This window comes from Chlamydotis macqueenii, chromosome 2 (genome assembly GCF_036417535.1).
Source record: "Chlamydotis macqueenii isolate bChlMac1 chromosome 2, bChlMac1.mat, whole genome shotgun sequence".
NCBI classification, from domain to species: Eukaryota; Metazoa; Chordata; class Aves; order Otidiformes; family Otididae; genus Chlamydotis; species Chlamydotis macqueenii.
The window spans coordinates 36542488-36561741 of record NC_141557.1 but is presented as its reverse complement, the minus strand read 5'-3'; the positions used below and the strand labels follow the sequence as shown (position 1 = coordinate 36561741).

The 19254-nt window shown below is 41.2% G+C and overlaps 1 protein-coding gene across 1 annotated transcript in view; it reads right to left on the bottom strand.

Moving 5' to 3' along the window:
• CREB5 (cAMP responsive element binding protein 5) overlaps positions 1-19254 on the bottom strand; it is a 259728-nt gene that overhangs the window by 15160 nt on the left and 225314 nt on the right. The window contains exon 8 of the mRNA XM_086742589.1: positions 968-1291. Within this exon, the coding sequence (XP_086598715.1) occupies positions 968-1291 (324 nt within the window). The remainder of the gene's footprint in view (positions 1-967; positions 1292-19254) is intronic.

Genomic DNA, 19254 nt, shown 5'->3' with positions numbered 1-19254 from the left:
GTCCTCCTTAAGTTTGCTCCTCTGACTTGACATGTTACAGTCACTGGCCCCAGAGCTTTATTTTTCTTGTGCGATCCTATGCAGAAGCCTATCGTCTTAAGACATTAATAGAATTCCTCTTAAAAATGACTCTGATAAAGTCCATGCTCACTAGTTCATTAGTTCCAGAAACATTCAGTTCAGGTATTGAATTATCCAAATTGCTGAAGCCAATATTCTTGGTCCAAAAATTGAGACCTTAATCTCATTCAATGGAGACCTTCACTGAGTTCTCATCACCTAAATCAAAATCAAAATGGCCTTCCTGGTTTAAATTTCTCTCCTTGGACTGGCTTCATCATCTTTTTCTCTTGTCACAACATCCACCAAATACTGCCCGCACTCCCACCTAATCTTAGCTTTCTCTCGTGCTCTGCAGCTGGGGACTGCTATCTCCTTCACAGAGATCCTGTCTTCTTTTCCTCTAAGTCAATATATCTTAATTTAAAGCTACCTCTACTATCTCCAGCCTTGAAACCCCCACTCACCAGTGCCATTTTACTTCACTGAAGTGAGGTGCTATATATTTCTACAGGTAGAACACATACAGCTCTTTAAATCCTGGCCTAAGAAATTTAGGTTCAAGCACATTAAGCAGCATATATAATATACTAATCTCCATAATATACCTCATCCATAAAAATATACATGGCAATCTGCAGAGCTCAGAGCACTGGAAAACCTTAGGGCTCCTTATTAAGTAAGATATTACAAATGTCCACCAAATTAAGCAACAAAACAAGCTGTTGCTTCACTCCATTTTCTGAATAAAGTTTGCGCTTCTCCACCACCGGCAGCAGACATTTATGAGTAGCCAGAGGGGTTTGTATCTAACAAGACATACATGCAAGAAGAAACAACACAGGGATCAGCCTTTAACTCCACATAACAGTAAAGTTCAGCAATGCAGCATGGCAGGAAGGTCTACCTGTGCTTGTCCGCCTGAGTGCAGTGGCGGGTGTGGCGAGGTCTGGTGATGTGCTGGGTGTGCGTGAAGGTGCGAGTGGGAGTGGTGGTGGGGATGATTCTGCTGGTGATGAGGCTGAGGATGAGGATGGTGTGCCGGATGCTGGTGCTGATGTGGGTATGAGTGATGAGGTGGCAGTGTCTGGTGCTGATGAGGATGTGAGTGCATATGAGGGTGTGGCGTCTGGTCCTGCCGCGAGCTCATCATTTCCATCATGTGGCCCATGGTGTTCATATTCCCATTTGACATGGCGGCAGGATGATGAGTCAGCGCTGCCTTCAGTCTCTGGAACAGAAAAGGCAGAAAATTCAACATGAGCAGACAGAATAAGATGTCAGCTGTTGTAGAAATGATGCCTTGTCCTATGTTTTGAGATTTATTTAGGTTTTTTTTTCTTGCTGTTCCCCTGATAAAAGGCATCTTATTTCAGTTTGAGAAAGAACATATTCTTAGGCTCTAATCTAGTTTTCCACTGTAAATATGTAAAGAAATAAACATCTGAACTGAAATTTAACAGTTACGCATTTCCTACTGTGCTGCTGAGGAAAAATAACTGGCTCTCACCCTTTTCTCTTTGGCCAGCTCAATAGCACTAGTTTCATCAAGCTAGTATTCTTGCAACTTTTAAAAAGGAAAGCCTGATTAAAATAAAGGTGAAACAAGTTTCTCTTTTGTTTTTACTGCAGAAATATTTAAAAGACTCCTTGATAAATATATTGCACTAATGTGTTTTTCAAATTCAGGCTCAAATATATTCTACAGTTGTACTAGCACGCAACCTGCTTTTTCTTAAGAAAGAAAGGAAAATAATGAGGGTGGCCTCAACCTGATCGTCTTTCTTTCCAGAAAGTTCAAACGTCTGCTGTGTCATTATTGCATGCTAACACCTCTCTCTATTTTGTACTCCTCAAGTTTTGTAGTGTATCACTTGGTGCCAGTCTAGCATGATCTGAATAACCCATCAGCTAGATCATTATTCATTATCCATCCAGAAGATATAATGAATAACAGATAGCTCATCAGTAAGAGATGCCACCTATAGGACAGCAAGCAAGAAACAGGAGCGGTATAAGGAACAGATGTGTGCCTTTCTCCATGGCCATATTTGTGGGTCAGAGATGAGAGTCAGAAGATCCTACCAGCCAATGTGACTAAAATCTGCCAGTGGAGGAGCAATAACCAGATTGAGCTGCATTTTGGTTTTGTCTTTAAAGCAAGGAGAGTGACTATCAGGACACTCAGAACCTATAGATAGGAATTTCAATCATCTACTTTATATTGAAATAACATCTGTCTGTGAAACTCCATTGCAAGGCCATAGGTAAAGGCTCCTATGTTCAAAGCTGCTAACCTATTGTGTTTGTGCACCTAGGAGTGAGGAAGAAATAAATTCTTAAGGAGAAAAAAAAAAAGAAAAATATTAAAGGAAAAAAAAAGAAGGCTGTGGAAGGCAAAAAGAAGTAACAGGGTCAATTTGAAGTATCATACTCAAATTTTTGTATCCCACATGTTTTTTGCAGACTTCATGAAGGTCATTCCACTGAGACACTCTAACAGACCCATTAATCCAAATCTGATGTCTTATCTCACTAACAATCAATTGGATAAACGAAACTTAAAAAAAAAAAGTAAAATATACATTTGCAGAACACATTAGTGCCTCAGTTTGCATGAAGGAAAACTAGACTGATGACGTTTAAGAAGTTTCCTTAAGAAAGCCTATCAAATCATGACCACACTACAGCATGTGTCACAACCTGATGATCTTCCCAAAAAGAGTTTGATGCAACTATGGCAGTGAGGTGGCCATACCTCCTTCCCTACCTCTAAAGTCAGAACAGAGCTTAATCTAACATCAATAGCAGTAACCCAGCCTGGGTATAAAATGGAGGATTTGAGCAGCTGTTGTCCTTAAAGTTTCCAAATTCAAGTGCTATCCTGGCTACTGCAAGCAGCTCTTCACAATGCTCAGAATAACAGGTGTTACCCAGGAGTGTATTATGAAAAATATGGAAAACAACACATGAATAAGTCAAGTCATTCTGCACGTTATTCTTATTCAAAACTTGCTAAGACCTTTTTCATGGGGCTGAGCCACCACGCAGATCTAAGCCAAAGCATCAACAAAAGCTGTCGCAACTTTGTTTTCTGAATCAAAATGCAAAAAAACCCCAAGCTCTCATTAGCCAGCCATTTTATGTGATAAATATCTAACAAAATCTAGCAATATTATGTTTGTCAAAGATCTCCGAAACTGAACCACAGTATGTCTTATTCTAAACTCCAGACTTTCAAAGCTAAAAAAAAAAAAAAAAAGAGGGAAAAACTTAATCTTCGAAAAAACATTTTTTTTTTTCAGCTGTAAAAACTGTGGCTTATTAGTGTGGCATGACTTCAAGGAGAATAAATTATTTTGTTTTCTTTCCATAGCCCCTTCTACCACATCCATTTATTTGAGATAGCAAATCAAGAGAGACAGTGAGAGATCTGACATGCAGCTGGTTTCAGTCAATAGGGGTCATTTCCATTTGGTCTGTGTATTTTACAAGCTCCTTGTTCACTGTTCCCAACGGGAGGGTGGGCCAGCTGCCCTGGATCCCGGTTCTGGTAAGAAACCAGCTCTCTACCTCATCCTGCCCCAGTGCAGCGACAGCCATCGCCCGGCCCTCGTTGCCCTTTAACTTTGTGCTTAGCTCAGCTGCGCAGCAGCGAGAGCCCTGCCTGCACACGCACCCGGAGCAACGTTCATCCTCCATTAACCAGTCGTTGCTGCCCATCAGAAACATTTGGGGAATGATAAATGTTTGGTTTTTTTTTTTCCCCTTTGGTCTTCAGTGAGATCAATTGTTTTGGATGTTTTAGTTAGAGCACAGGGAGGGAAAATCACCAGAACTTGGTGAACTCTTTGCATTGGGTATGTGTAGAGCTGGAAGGGCAGGCTGCATTTTTATTATTGTTCTTTTTATGTGTGCTAATTGCAAACAGCTGTTTTAGTTTAGTGTCAAATAATATGTGATGGCATCAAAATAGAGCTTACTGGACTGACTACATTAGCAAATCCCCTCTAGAATGAAAGAATAACCCAGGGCCCGATCCTGCAGCTGTTCAGTTTTTCAGGAACTGTGCGAGTGACTTCACCAGAGCCTGCAGAGACCTGGCAGTTCACAAACTGGGGCTGAAACAGACGACTCACTACTCAGATCTGCTTTCACCAAAACCTGAAATTTCTGCTAACCTCGGTGGCAGTGTTTTTTAGGGCACAATCCCTATTCTCTCTCTTTTATAATGGAATTTTCAAAAAATCCCCACCAGCCTCAAGCCAAGAGGAAATGTAGGTGCTCACCTTACTTGGCTTTTGGGCCTTACTATTTTTTATTATTTCATCACAGTAACATAGCAACAACATCAGTTACAGCTGATTTCCACTCCATCATGACATTTCCATTAACAGCTGTCAGTGACACAGACAACATGAGAAATCTTTCACAAAGAACAACCTGCTTTGCCTCTGATCAAGTGAATAAAGAAAATTCCCTTATGATCCTACAGGAAGCCAAAAGCACATAAACTCTCATCTTTGATGCTTAGGAGGAAACAGAAACAGTGGATATTAGTGCTCCATGGGTATGAGTGTTGCATACTACTGCTCATGGTAATGCCCCTAACTGATACATTTACTCTGAAGTCACTCCATTGAATGTCATATGAAGTTAGCACCTCAAAGAAGTTATCATTGTACCTGGAATATTGGGGTTTTTTGGGGGGAAACAGACAGTTTTCACAGTGCTTCCTCCACCTAAAGCCTGACATCATGGTGCAGCAAATTGCTTGATGTTTCCTTTTATCAACATAGATCATGATTTATTCACCGAACATCTTTGGGTAAATCCTGTCTGCCAAAAATGGGCTACAAGCATTTGAGATCATGAATGAAAAATAATATCACCTTCCCTAACACTTCTGCAGCACAGGATCGTGCTGCTTTCTAATTTTCCCTATCATGATATATATTTCAAGGTTGCCTTGGGTTTTGCCCCACCTTTCTTTCTCCAAAATTGCTAGTAAAAAACAGATTGCATTTTTTTTTCAGTTGCTAGAAGAAAAGGGAAAAAAAATATAAATAAAACTGTAAATTTAGAGGTTGCTTTTCCCACAACTAAAAACTCAATTAATTGGAGCATTTTCATATGTATATAAATATTTATAATATTTATAGCATGTTATATTTATAGTACAACAGGCTATAAATATTATATTATATGCATAATCTGTATACAACAATAAACTACAACTTTCTCCCATTTATTCCTCCGTGGAGAAATGACAAAAATCTCCTCCAATTTAACAGATGTTATTACCTGAGTGGTCTATGCTTGCATCAAACAATAAGCTATTCTGTCATCCAGCTGAATTCTAGGTTAAGACAGACATGGAGTCTGGATTTTGAATAGGGCTGAATTTTCTGAATAAATATGCATTGCTGCGCTCAGAAAAAAACTCTCTTCCCCTTCTAGTCTGCATGCCCAAATCCCACTAAATTAGAGAAGAGACAAGACCAGCTGCAGTATCAGCTTAATGTCTGGTATACTCTTATCAAGAGATTATATCAGACCTCTGTAGGCAGATGGAACATGATCTCAAAGATATTTTCTTACACTAGTAACTGTGATTCTAGTCCCTACTATATAGGGGTGTAATAAGTTCCCCACAGGGGACAGAAGAGACTAGAGAGGAGTGGGAAATAAAAAAAAAAAAAAGACATCAAGCATCCCATCTGCAATTAGGTAGCAACCTCAGGGTAAAAATCTTGATTAGCCAAACTTCATGGCAAGCATACCATTGACTTTAGTGGCGCTAATATTGTTTTCTTATCTGCAATGGTCAAGTTTTTTTTTTTGCTCGTGCTCCTCTAAGCATCATACCCAAGAGGAATACACGGAGTTAAGCTGCTGACAGCTAAAGCTGCAAACAGAACATCACCCAGCGTACTTCAGAGCATCACACTGAATTTTATCCTTTCTTCCAACTATGACTGCGATGAGAGAACTTAGGCATAAAAGTCACTCAGGTCTTTTATAGTTAGCTGCTTACAAGCATTTCACAGTGTAAATAACAGAAACCACTCTTTGCAAATGTTCCACTCACATTCATAAAAGCAAATTGGAGGCGATTCATATCCACCCAGTAAGTGAACTGCAGATAGTTATGGGAACATTTCAGAGACCGGTGATTAGAATGTCTCTGATGCCATGTTAAATGTTTGCTCCTACATTTCTCGTGCAGTAAAATACAGTCCTGCGTATTGACTGAAGGAGGAGTGACAGGTGTGCAAAGGATATGAAACCCAGAATCAAAGTGACACATTACACTAAAGTAAAGAGAAAAGGGGGATGCATTTAATTCACAACTCACCAGTAAATAGCACCAAACTGCTAATCTTCTAATGATTCTCAGGCTGTTTGGCAAATCTGAATTATACTTTTCCCTTCCTTTGTGCTTTCTTCCCTACTTAGTCGGATTTTGTAGCAACACAAACAATGGCTCGTCATCCAGCCTTCAGTGCAGCTTAGCCTCTAATAAAAACAACAAATTTGCTCCCTTGTCCTTCCAAACGCAAACTGAATTAGACTTCAGCGGAAAGCAGTGAGAACCAACTGCAAACAATCAAAGCGGCAATAAAACTAATAGACACCATGCTGCTCAAGGACGGGTCAGCTGCAAGAGCTGCTTCAGCGTCCCTGAAATCAGGGCGCGGAGGAGCTCCGAGCAGCCACACTGCCTGGTGACATCAGTCCCAGTGACACCTCTCCGGACAACTGCCAATTTTAAGTAATCCAATGCAGGTTGCAGCCAGGGTGGCCCAAGGGTACTCTGCCAGAACTGCCATCTTCTGGTGACGACATTTCATTGAGAATGGCCACGGCTCCAGGGACAGCAGAAAACATGAGTGAGTTTACATCCCAGCTCCACCCAGCAATTTCCTTCTGTTCGTCTCAAAGCACCTTGCAAAGGTGCAAATGCGCCACCTTTTTAAGGATTAGAAATAGAAAAATACTAAATCCTCCATTCCTATTCTACATACATTTTTAATGAACAAGTAATTTATAATCAAGATAGAAAATATACTGAAAGTACGGTTTGTGCTTCTCACCATATACTATTTCTTACATAAATAATTTCTCAATGCAGTGTTAAACAACTGGATTTGATTTGCACAGAGGTCAGGAAATGTAAAGTTAAAAAAATCAAACCCCTAATTCCCACCAAGTCTAAGTCAATCCCTGCATGTGTATCCATGACAAAGGATATTTAATTATGTAATCACACAACAGACAGCAAAGTGATTTATTACTGGCAAATGGTGTCATTTCATTTCAACATACAATACCAATGGAAGGATCCAAAAAATACAACCAGCTTCTGTCTAATTTCCCTTCTGTGTGCCAGAGTCCAAAAGCAAAGCTGCTACTTAGCTGCTACCTACCCCTGGAGAAGCAGGTTTCTGACCACAAAATGCCTCACACTTTCAGGATTAATTGCCTGTGCCTGCTATCAGTAGGCAGGCACATACCTGATCACCATCATAATTCTCCAAATAAACAGTTTTTGCTTAGTTACTCTGCCAGATTCAGCTAAGGGGTATTCCCGTGAATGCTAAATTGTCACCCATGGAAAACACAGAAAAAGGAGGGGGGGATAAAATCAGTCAGTGTTAATAGCACCCTGCACGGAAGTGGGAAAACTTGGGCTCAAGAGGACCTGAGTCTGTACTGCCCATCTTCCAGATCTATTCTCTAGGGCCTGTATTACAGCTCATTCCCAAGCCAAGAGACCACGGGCTCTTTCTTCACATTGGACATAAAACACTTCGGCAAAGCTGCTGGGCTGGAGCTCAGGTCTTCCTCACTCCCGTAAGCAAACACTGTAACTAGGTTTCTAAAATCATATTCCCATCTTCTAGTACAATGCAAGTGGGAAAGTGCTTATTCAGCGCTTGCACTGCTGTATGTATCTTGCCTGAGCCCACAATGAACATTTATGAATGTATTAAATGAGAAAAGTGGGAACTGATTTCAGAGGAAGTTTGGGGAATTTCCTATACAAGCCAGATACGAAGCAAATCCTCAAATCAGAGCACTCTTTAACATTGGAAAGAACACTGTAGGTTTGGGTATTTTAATCTATACTCAAAGATCAGACGGGATTAGCACCGCAAAAATCTTTCTCTGCAGAATACTGCTCTGAAGCCTCGAGACCCCTCACAGAGTGACTTCAATTTCTTGCCGAGGATTCAAGTTGCTTGCTTTCCTTTTCCCTCTCATGAGCATAATATACACATCAAGGACATGAGAAGGGCAAGTTCAAAGCCTTTCTCTGTCAGAAGATTTCTGAACTTTCATCGCCCACCACTTACTAAGGCTAATTATGATTAAGTCATTCATATTCAAAGAAAAATGCCATCCAAGTATATAAAACTTGGGTGTTTGGTTTTTTTTTTTTTTCCTTCACTGGTGTGATTTTTGAATACTCATTTTTCCTGGATTAAACCCAGGGCATTTAAAGGGCTACTAGCAAGCCAGAAATGGGATACATGTGCACTTAAAAGTGCTTTGATTTCATCCCAGATGTGCAGTGCTCAAGGGCGTACACACACACAGAGACACACACGCACACTGACTGCGTAGAGGATACAATCTGATCTGTAGATTTTGTTTCAAGATTATACCAACCAGACTCTGAAACGTAAAACCAAAGCCCTGACCACTTAGAGCCATTAGGGATCCTAGGGCTCTTTGTGAAAGAGTATTGATGTTCGTTAGCCTATTGGCCCAACTGGAGAATTCAATGCAGGTAATTAGACATTGTCTCATGACCAGGTAGTTTCAGGTGAAGTTATTTTTCTCCTTCATTTCTAAAGTTAAGTGATTCCTGAAACATTTTTAAAGTATTCATGGATGGTTTGGTTTTTTTTCTTTCCTGAAGAAATTACTAGAATTTAAACTACAGTACAGGGACATATAAAATGAGAATGTTCTTAGGGGTTATTTCTTTTAAAGATGAATTCCAGCATCTGACCCAAAAAAAAAAAAAGAAAATAACATTTTAATTTAGCAGATAGCTTTCAATTATCTGCCTGTGAAAACCTAGAGACTACTGACGTTTTAAATGCGTGCACTCAGGTATGGCATGTAGTACATAAACACAAATTGTAAGGAGTGTGAACAGTTCCTTTTGTGTCCATTTTCCCTGTTATAAAATAAATATAATCTATGCTCAGAGTTATCCGCATGGATGTAATGAGTATTCAGGATTCAACATACCGGTGTTCATACGTACTACCCTTTACACCCTCATGCGAGATCTCCCACCTTTCCCAATACTGTCCCCCTTGCCTTCATCCCCCAGGCTGCTGCCCTCCACCATGCCCGCTTTGTTCCTTCTCCTGCAACACCATCCCCTCCATTCACACACAGCTCAAGTTGCTGCCTTGTTTTTCACCACCCTCCATGTATCAGCTGCATTTAAACAGTGGTATCTTGGGTCAGACGCATTGAATTTCAAAGCCACTTGAGGCTCCAGCCCTCTACCAGATACCAGCCAGCTACTCCATCGGTTCCACAAGGTTTTTTAATACACTTTAGGACAGCTACAATGTGAAACAAGACATAGGAAGACTCAAACCCCAAAATATTTTTTCTTTTTCCAGTGGAAAAAAAGAAAGCATGATTGTGATTTACACTAATAGGCTTTACTTTGTGTTTGAAGGGGCTAGGAATGCATCCTCACACACTTCCCATGGCACAGCTGAGAAGCAGTCAGTTACTGAAATGCAATATTTCAGCTGCTCACTCTCTTCTAGATGGTATGCTTACTCTTTGGCAATACTGCTTTTCAGAGCAATATGTCAGAGCAAACCGAAAAAACAACCTTCCCTGGGGAAGGGAAGGATGCTGTCTGCTTGGTAAGCCATTGACTCATCCTGCCATTTCTGGACAGCTGGCTTTGGCTTTCCTACAGCACGTACCACAGGATACAGAGCAAATTTGCATGGGTCAGGGGCCTGGCTACGTCCACATTTGTGGTGGCTGTCACACGAGCAGGATTTCCTTTCCAGCACTGAGTGACAGGTACAGAGTATCCTGCCTCACTTGATTGTGGACTCTTCTCTATCCCTCCTGCCTGAGGAAAAGAGGGCAGAAATAGCAACTTACAGGCAAACTCCTGGCAGAGGTGCCCTCCCTAGGGACAGGCGGGCAGAGGGTCCCTGCAGCACCCTGCACCCTGAGGGAGGCAGAATGGGTCACGTGACGGGTGAGCATCCCCCATGGGGACGGGGCACTGCTAGACCCAGACACCTTCCCATGCAACAGAAGCAGCTGCCAGGGTGACAGGAACAGGCAGCTCCTGCACATCAGTTACCCATCCGTGCTCACTGTCCTTCACGGCACAGACAAGTCTTCTGAAAAGCACATAAGGGATCCAGCTGCTCCTGCTATTGCCCTACCTTCCTTTTTTTTTAATATTTCTTGTGTACTTCTACTGCATGTGGGAGAAAGGCATAAATACCGTCTTGTTTTGGTGCTTAACACATCTTCCTGTCTCCTCTCTCAGCCTTGCCGACAGCATTATCCATCTTCCTGACACCACCATTGTCTGATTCATTTGACATATGCACCAGAAAAAAATGTCATGTTCTGAACAAGATCATAACGCTGTGATCTCATTCCCATCTCAGACTCCTCAGCGGCTCCACAGCACCTCCCATTTCTTGCTGCTTTAGCAAGAGAGAGACGGGGAAGCTTTTCCAGCTTGCTCACTGGGAAGCTTACGGAGGAGACACGGTGAGGGAAACCAGGCCAGGATAGGCACACAAGTGCTTACGCAACTATGCTGGAAATCAAGGTAATGCAAAAGAAACTTCAGCTATTTGCCTCCTACCTCGAGTGAGGTGGCAAAATCTTTCTTGTCTCCTGGTAAGACAAGGGGTGCTGAAGCACTCCACGTAGATATGTTTTATTTCCAAAAGGGAACAACACTTTGAGGGGTGGCGGCAGGGACATCCGCCCTGTATTATGGAAATCACTGAGTCCTTCTGTCCCGTAATTTTCCTCTCTTCTGAAATTAAAAAGCCTCATGCACCACCCACCTCTGTGACATTCAGGACTAGGGTTACAGTGAAGTTCCCCCTTCTGAGTGGCATGCCAGCAAGTCAGCGTAAGGCTGATGCCTTGTCTCCTGTTTGGTCATAGTCCTTGTTGCGCCTCATGTGAGGCTCCTGCCTCAGCTGCAGGAGTTCACAATTTAAGGGCAACTAAGAGAGCGCTGTGTGCTGCCGTCTGAGGCACAGGCAATCTCACCCCGAACATGTGCTCCACACTCCTGCAGCCTCCAACCCTCTTTCCCAGAGAGCATCAGTATCCCACCACCGCCTACAGCCTTAATAACCCATTAGCAGCCTGGCCAAATGAGTTGCTCTCTCACGGCCACTTCTCTTTGGAGATCTGCCAAAGAAGGAAAGACAAGGGGTGAGGAGGGTGAAGGCAAACCAAATTGGGGGCTTGAGTGGACAGGAGAAGGGGAAATGGGGGAGAAGAGTTGTAAAGAAAAGGTTGAGGCAGCTGATTTTTTCTTTTTTTCCCTGCGGTTAAAGCATGGACAGATAATTTATCACACATTTTGATGGTGCTCCAGCTGGCAGGGAAAAGAGCTATCTGTTTATTAATTCAATTAGCCTGCTTATTTATCAGCGGAGGGTGAGAAAGTGCAGTCACAGGCCAAACTGTGCCAGTCTCAGAGTTCCTGCTGTCAGGCTGAGAGGACAACCGGGAGTGGGAACACCCCGCCCCGAGTGCTATGGCCAGTGCATTCATCACCACATTATCTCAGACATCCTGAGGTAAGAAAAGAAAAAAAAAATACAAAATTTAACAGCATACATTATGCACATCAATGAATGCACAAGGCAGGCTTATAACCGGAGCTACACAGCTTTGCTGCCACCTCTTCAGTGCCCTAAACTTTTGTTACGTCTGCCCAGAACTGATTTTTTAATTCATAAAAAGAGATTAATACACTTTGAATTTCGAGTTCAATGGGAATAGTGTTCAGACCAATACAGTGTCAAGCTGCCAGAGCGGGTAGGAGAGGGCAAGCAGGGTGCTGCCCAGGTACCCACGAACATTTGCCATCTTTGTAAAGGGGATGTTTGTGAGGGAGGAAGAATACAGAGGGACACAACAAGGCTGGTTTTGGAATGGCCCAGAAGTGTCCTGAACTAGGAAAGCATTTCAGAGGGCTGGAATAGTGGTGAGGCTACAGCAAGGCCTCTCTGTTCTCTAACTGCAGGCAGAGTTAGTACTGCTTTGGTTTTGGCGAGTGCCAGATATTGTCACAACTTTCTTCTGACTCGTCTTCATTCTGTCCTGCTCCAGCCATGGCCCACTTCTTTGCTCTATGGGACTGCCTATCTAGAACAACTAGGTTTCTTTCCCATTCATTAAAAAGTCCAAGACTTCTGACGAAGCTCCAAATTCAGAAAACATTGTGCAAAATGCTGCTTGGAGCTATCTAACCACATGTGAAAAATCCATGATGATGGAGAACAATTTCCCTATAGCCAGAAAAACCTCTCAGCTCTAGAAACTGCAGACCATAATTTCTATGTGATGTCAGTGCTGTCATAAACAGTATTTATTTTTCTTTTGCTGCTTCTATAAAGCATCTAGCTTCCTTTTCTATCACACATAAACACAGTTACAATATAGATGTAGTGGCTTCCAGTTTAGCCCTTAAAAGGCATGTGCAGCTTCCAATTCATACACATAAGTCCTCCTACACTTTGACTTAAAAATGAGACTGCTGACAAGGACAGAGGGGTCTCCTCGGGATAAGGCTAGGATGCACACACTCTCAAATGCTGCTGTCATCACTCTTCTCATTTTGTTCCTCCATCACTGGACGCTTAAAGAAAATCTGTGTTTTATTTTCTTTCTTTTTTTTTTCCTTTAAGTTTCTTTAGAGGCATTCTTTCACTTTCTGAAATCTTGCAGGATATTTCAAGGCAGGACACCATATCAAATTAAGATGGTGGCAAATGTTTCCACTGCAGATGAGCTCACAGGAGCCTGTAACAAAAGGTTCACAAGAAACACATCCCCTCTGCCCCCCAGCTCCACAGCCAAGTTTGCCTTTCAGTCTCTCCTGGTTGATGATTAGCTTAATATTCTGAACCAAGATCTTGCTTGACACATGATTCCACTACCACCAATAGTTTAGACCACATATCAACATTTTATAAATTCTTAATTTTCTCGCTGCAGCCATATTGAACAGTTTTGTGCAAATGAGGCTTATAATTACCCAGATAAATCAGCCCAATGCAGTATTTCTTAGGATCTTTCTCAATTTTCTCCCTGGAGGATGGGATCCCATCTGCTTCACTACATTCAGGCTAATTGAAGGGCACTGACTTTTCCAAATGGATTCATTAATTACTCTAGCCAGATTCTCTGTGGGGTTCTTCATTCAATGGGTGACACTTTGGCTGTACTATACCATCCACCCATGTTTAGCAATGTTGTGCTGATTCTCAGCTACAAGCTAAAACATTTGCAGATGCATTGGCAGGAACGGTTCTGGCCTTAACTGTATAGTGTTACAAAACAAATGTAATTCTGCTTCTTCTTTGTTTCTAATTTAATATGCGTTCAGAATCTATAAATATTGTAACCGTGACTGTTTCAATATGTTTTACTCCTTTACTCCATCATAAATATAAGCAACCGGCACAAAGAAGAAACCGTAAATTTACAGGTATTGCATTGCCAACAGCAGAAAAAGAAGACAAACAAGCATTTACCATAAAATCTGGTATGTGTGGCAGCACAATGTGAAATTAAACTATTAAACTTAAATGCAAAGCTGTGCTGGGTAATTCTGGGCCTGCATTGATTTTATTTAATACAGCAGCAGCCTGGGTTGTCAATAAATTCACAGGTAATCATATTGCTCACTCAGACATCAGGCAGTTACCAAAGAAAAACAAAGAGCCATCTAGCAAAGACCTGACTTAGGTGAGGAAGGTGGTGGTGGTAATCTTCAGAGAGGAGCAGGCAGAAGGGAACCTCGCTGTGGTCGCGGAGTCTGGCTCTGCTGCAAGGTTTATCAGCTTTCCCCAAGAGCAGGCACAACTTCACGCTCCTTAAAATATTTCACGTTCTGAGCGCTTGGTTGGTTAGCTCAGGTCTATGAGGCAACTGGCCTGGGAATCAGTGACACAATCTGCTGTGAGCGAACAACAAGCCTTCGCGCTTTCCAGGAATCGCAAAGCATTTTGTAAACATCAGACCCAACTGGTCTCTTTGCATGGGTTGTTAGCTGCCGCTGCTTGTGCTGGTTTAAAGACGAACACAAAGAACACAATATCACTAAACATGGTGCGAGACCAAGTTTACAGATCGGTGAACTAAAACTCTGTGATTGCCCCAATATCATAGAGGTGATAGAGTCAGAAACACAGTCCAAGAGCTGACTTGCTTACAAACAGGGAACAGTCCTGCACCCTTTAACTCTTTCCTGCCAATGATATTGCAAGTCCCCAGGATGCAATAAGGGTCCACATCCTTATGTCTTATTAGAGGCAATAACTCTACTTACTTCTATGAACAGACAATAGAAAAAATATATATATACTTTAGCTTTAACTATGTGGTTGCTTTGGGCGGTTAATGTCATGCAAACAAAAATCTAATGATATAACTCAGCTAACACATCAGTAAATGTATAATTGTTGTCACATACCACACCATGGACCTAAACAAATTACTCAGATAAGTAGATCATGTACTTAGGGATGCAGATAGGGCCACGGAGGTGTATGAAGGGATCTACTTTGCTCTACAATTCAAGAAAGAATTTATCTTCTCTGCTGTCCTTCCCTTCTTAGCTCAGCAGTTGTGCTTCCCCAAAAGCTCTGACAAAGATGGACTTGATAAGAAGCTTCTTTTTTTTTGTGACAGAAAAGATCTCTCACAACTTTTCCCTCTGACTGTCAGCTTATCTCTTCTAAATGAGGCACCCCTGCTCTCTCAGCAGGTAATAAATTCACTCCTTCACTGGCCAGTACAGCAAATTACGCACCTTCAAAGAGAAAGTCTGAAGCAACTCTGTCATCACCTGGCAAGACAGAGTTATTCTGAATTTGAGTGGTTGCCTATTTGATTTTTTTCCCCCTTCTCATTTTGTTTGTCTCTTATCTCTCCCTGGTTTATAAACAATTGTTCAGCAGTCAAAAAGCAGTTCATAAATTGTTCACAAAGAAAAGTAAAGCTAAGCAAGGAGCCCATATCTTTTGCTGCTTATTTGGTTTTTTCTCTACAGCCAGCGCTGGCAGATAAAGTGTGGTGGGCAGGCAGGCAGCACCCTGTCCCCTGCCCTCCCTTCCCATCTGGACAGTGGCTGGCCCAGTGGCTGCAAGGGAGCTAGGCTGATAGATCATCAGCTGAGAACCTGGACCCATCCATCCAAGTCCATGCCAGCGCTGCCGGTTAACACCGCATCTGGTTGTGTTTGAGTTCTCTGAAGGCAGCCAGAGACATTTTTGTTTAGGTTAATACATTTTGTCACCTTTATGACAGCGAAAATCTATAGCTCAAGTGCTCCAGTTCTTAAGGAAGGGTGTCCAGGACCTATGAATCACAAAGAACGTTTTGCAGCAGGAAGGACACTCCGTGTGTTTTGCAATGTAAGAAATCAGTCTAGACATTACCAGCTTTTAAAAAACACTGTTGAAAGCGCCCACTAAAACTTTTCTGAATTATTTTTTAAAAAAATTCGAAACCAGCTCCACATGCTCAAATGAACTTGATCATGAGCCAAAGACAGTAAGCTAGTCTCGGCCCTAACTGCGGCAGTGCTACACCTTTTTACTCGGGAGCTGAGGAATATGACATATTATATACATCAGTGAATTGTAAAGTAGTTAATTTTCTGTGCAGCTGATAGGAGTGATCGATTGGGCTCGCTCCTTACAACCACCTCACCTTCTCCCTTCTCCCTCTCCCCACCTCCCTCCCTGCCCCAGAAACGGCGCAGACCACACCATCCATCAAGTTACACACACAATTTTTGTGAAGAGCTTCACAGGACAGCCAGCAGTTTTGCTCTGCACAACTCTGAATCAGACCGTAATATTATTATTTCCTATCTCAAGTCCTTTGCTGTTGCAGTTGCTTGAAGAACTGCATTACTATTTAATTTCACATTACATTTGAGATGGAGGGGAAAATGTAATGGGATTCAGTGGCAGTTAAAACTGCCTGCAAGTTGTTTAAAATTTTCCCTAAATCTTTCCCATCAATTTTATCGGCATCTTTTTCCTGTTACAGTAGCATTCTGAAATATTTCAGTAAGATTCATATACAACCTCACTCGTTTAACATCTTTATTTTTTTTAAAGCAGGGACAGTTATAATTTCACCAGTCTTCAAAGCCCATGATTCCAAAAGGCTGGTTTTTTCCATTATCTTCTTCTGACTGAAAACCATGAAGGCACAGATGAATGTGTCTTTTCGACCTTAAAATCACTATATTTTGAGTAAAAGAAGTAATGCTATCAAGAGCAACATGCATCTGACAGGATTTGCCCACAAAAGGAATAATAATGATTTATTTTAGGAGTGTTTCATAAACTGGTACATGCTTGAGTGGACGAAATTATATCCACTTAAACCCGGCATATACTAGTTTAAATTAGAATTAGACAAATCTCAGTAGCTGCTTCCAGAGGGTATTATTATTAGCCATGTTGATTAAAAAATGAAACTCATCTTTGTCCATATACTAGACACACTGTGATTTATTTTTCTTTGGTCTTTTCCTCCTTTTGATTCTGGAGGTTTAAATTACTGGAAAATAAGTAAGAACATACTTTGAAGTGAAAAAATCTTCACCCATGATGTCAAACTACGCAGCTAATGTCACAACCTATCTGCAGTCTAGCATCTGACATGAATCCTATTTCCATCAAAATTTGTTTCTTTCACACTGTGGCAAAACAGGATAAATTAAATATACCACAGCAGAGATACTGGAAGAATTCACTTCACGTATGCAGTTGTTGCCCTGGGACAGCTGAGTAAACAGCTTGCAAAAGTCTGTTTGAAGACTGCCAGCTAGTTACACCCATAATTTCATCTCTATTAACAAAAACAACTCAAACTGTCGCAATGCCCCAAGTTGATTATCGACCATCTAAATTACAGAGTGTTGCTTGAGTAATCCTCTGCAGCAGCAGGGGCTGTGTTTTCATACCTGTTCAATACTTCCCATCTTGCTGATTAGTAGAATATCCATCAAAACCAGCAAATGCATAGGAAAAGATACAGAGAACTTTTGGCAATATTATCCTATGACTGACAGAAAAATAGTTGTGTAATACTATTCAACTCAGTGAGTCAGAGTAACAAGTTTTATAAATAAATCCTTCTGAGCTGGATATAGAGCAATCCGGGGAGTAAGAGAGTTATCTGGGGGAAAAAAAAATCCACAGTAACTGTTTTTGCAAATAATGCCATCATTGTGTTCAAATAGCTGGTGCTTTTGATGCTGTGCTCAACACCAGATTGTCAACATGGATACCTGCACAGGCTTACTAAACTTCAAAGTGATGTGCTGACAAAAAAAACCCAGAAGACTGCCTCAGCTATGGCACCAGAACTCAAATGGAAAATAACAGCTCGTCGGTGACCCTCCTACTGGAAATTTAAGAGTCACTCACTAAGGCTATCCGAGTGACCTATTCCACACCAGCATAAGGGTCAAAATATGGCCAGAAATCAGTATCAGCAGCTCTGCTTCGTGACTGTAATGCACAAAGCACAGAAAGAACTGACCAAGCCTCCAATAGTAAAGAAGGAAATTCTATTAGACATGTCGATCTGCCAATGGAAATAATCTGGAGGGCGTAAATACAAAAGAAATACCTGGGAATTATCAAAGAGTGGCTTGAGTGATTTTCCAAATGAAAATGATGGTTATGTAGGCTTTTTATACTTCAGTTTAATTTCTATTCTTCCTTTTAAGCTTCATGAATCAAACCAAGCAAAAAAGCTTGTACAACGGCTCTAAGGATTCACATCATACTTCAAACTTAGGTCTGTTGATTCTGCTTCACTAAAAGGCTTCACTAATGCAATATCACACTAAACTCTAGAATCAGAAATTTAGATGAAGGGAACCCAAATTTTTGTTTATGGAAACAATATGACAGCTATCATGCAATGCAGCAAAACATAGGTGCACTGCAGTACATTTAGGCATGGTATTACATTTAAGCACATGTTGTGCTACACTACATTGACATTCGCTACTGTGAATGTATCAAATCCTTTGGAACACATAAAAAATTGGGAAACTGCAAATATCACGTAAGCCATACATTGGGAATCCCCGATTTCAGCATTGGTTAACACAGCTACAGCATAAGCAATCTACACTTCAGCAAAACCTGAATGAGCATCACTCTCAATATTTGTAGCCATTTCCAGATCTTTTGATGAATTATCCTTATAAAAATACATATTTTTAATCATACTGAGTTTGATTAAGTTTCTAACTGCAAAAGGCTGGGCAAGATGAATTAAGACTTCAGACAAAGACTTAAAAATTATGTATTCAAAGAAACATGCTCCCTCATGTTCAAATTTGTCTTTCCACATTGTCTTAACATATTAAGAAATCTTAACACATTAAACAGAAATTGTGCAATAATTTTAGAGATTAATGACAAAAGTGGGAGAAGACAATGACTTTTCTTTGAGAAATTATCTGGAGGCACTTTGCCTCCAGTCTCCAATTAAAAAGAAACCACAGAACACCTTTTATCTTCCCCAATTTCAATTTCTTCCTCAAAATACTGTGCTAAAGCAGTATCCTGGACCAAAAAACAGGAATGAACTAGATAATATGAGCAATCTCGGTAATAGGCTTTACGTAGTCCACAGAATTCGAGCATGATTGTGTTTATTTCACAAAAGTTATGTCTGTGTACACTACACTCTGAATTATATAGACTATATGCAAGAAGTGTGACCAACTGAACAGAATTATGTATGCCTCTGCGTGTATCATTCCCACCAAAACCATCTTTTTCAGCTGGGTTATGGTTCTCCAATACAGATGTCCCATGCAAGCCCAAGCTCAGTCCAACGTGCCAGTAAGCATCCCAGAAATTCAACCTATTCATACTA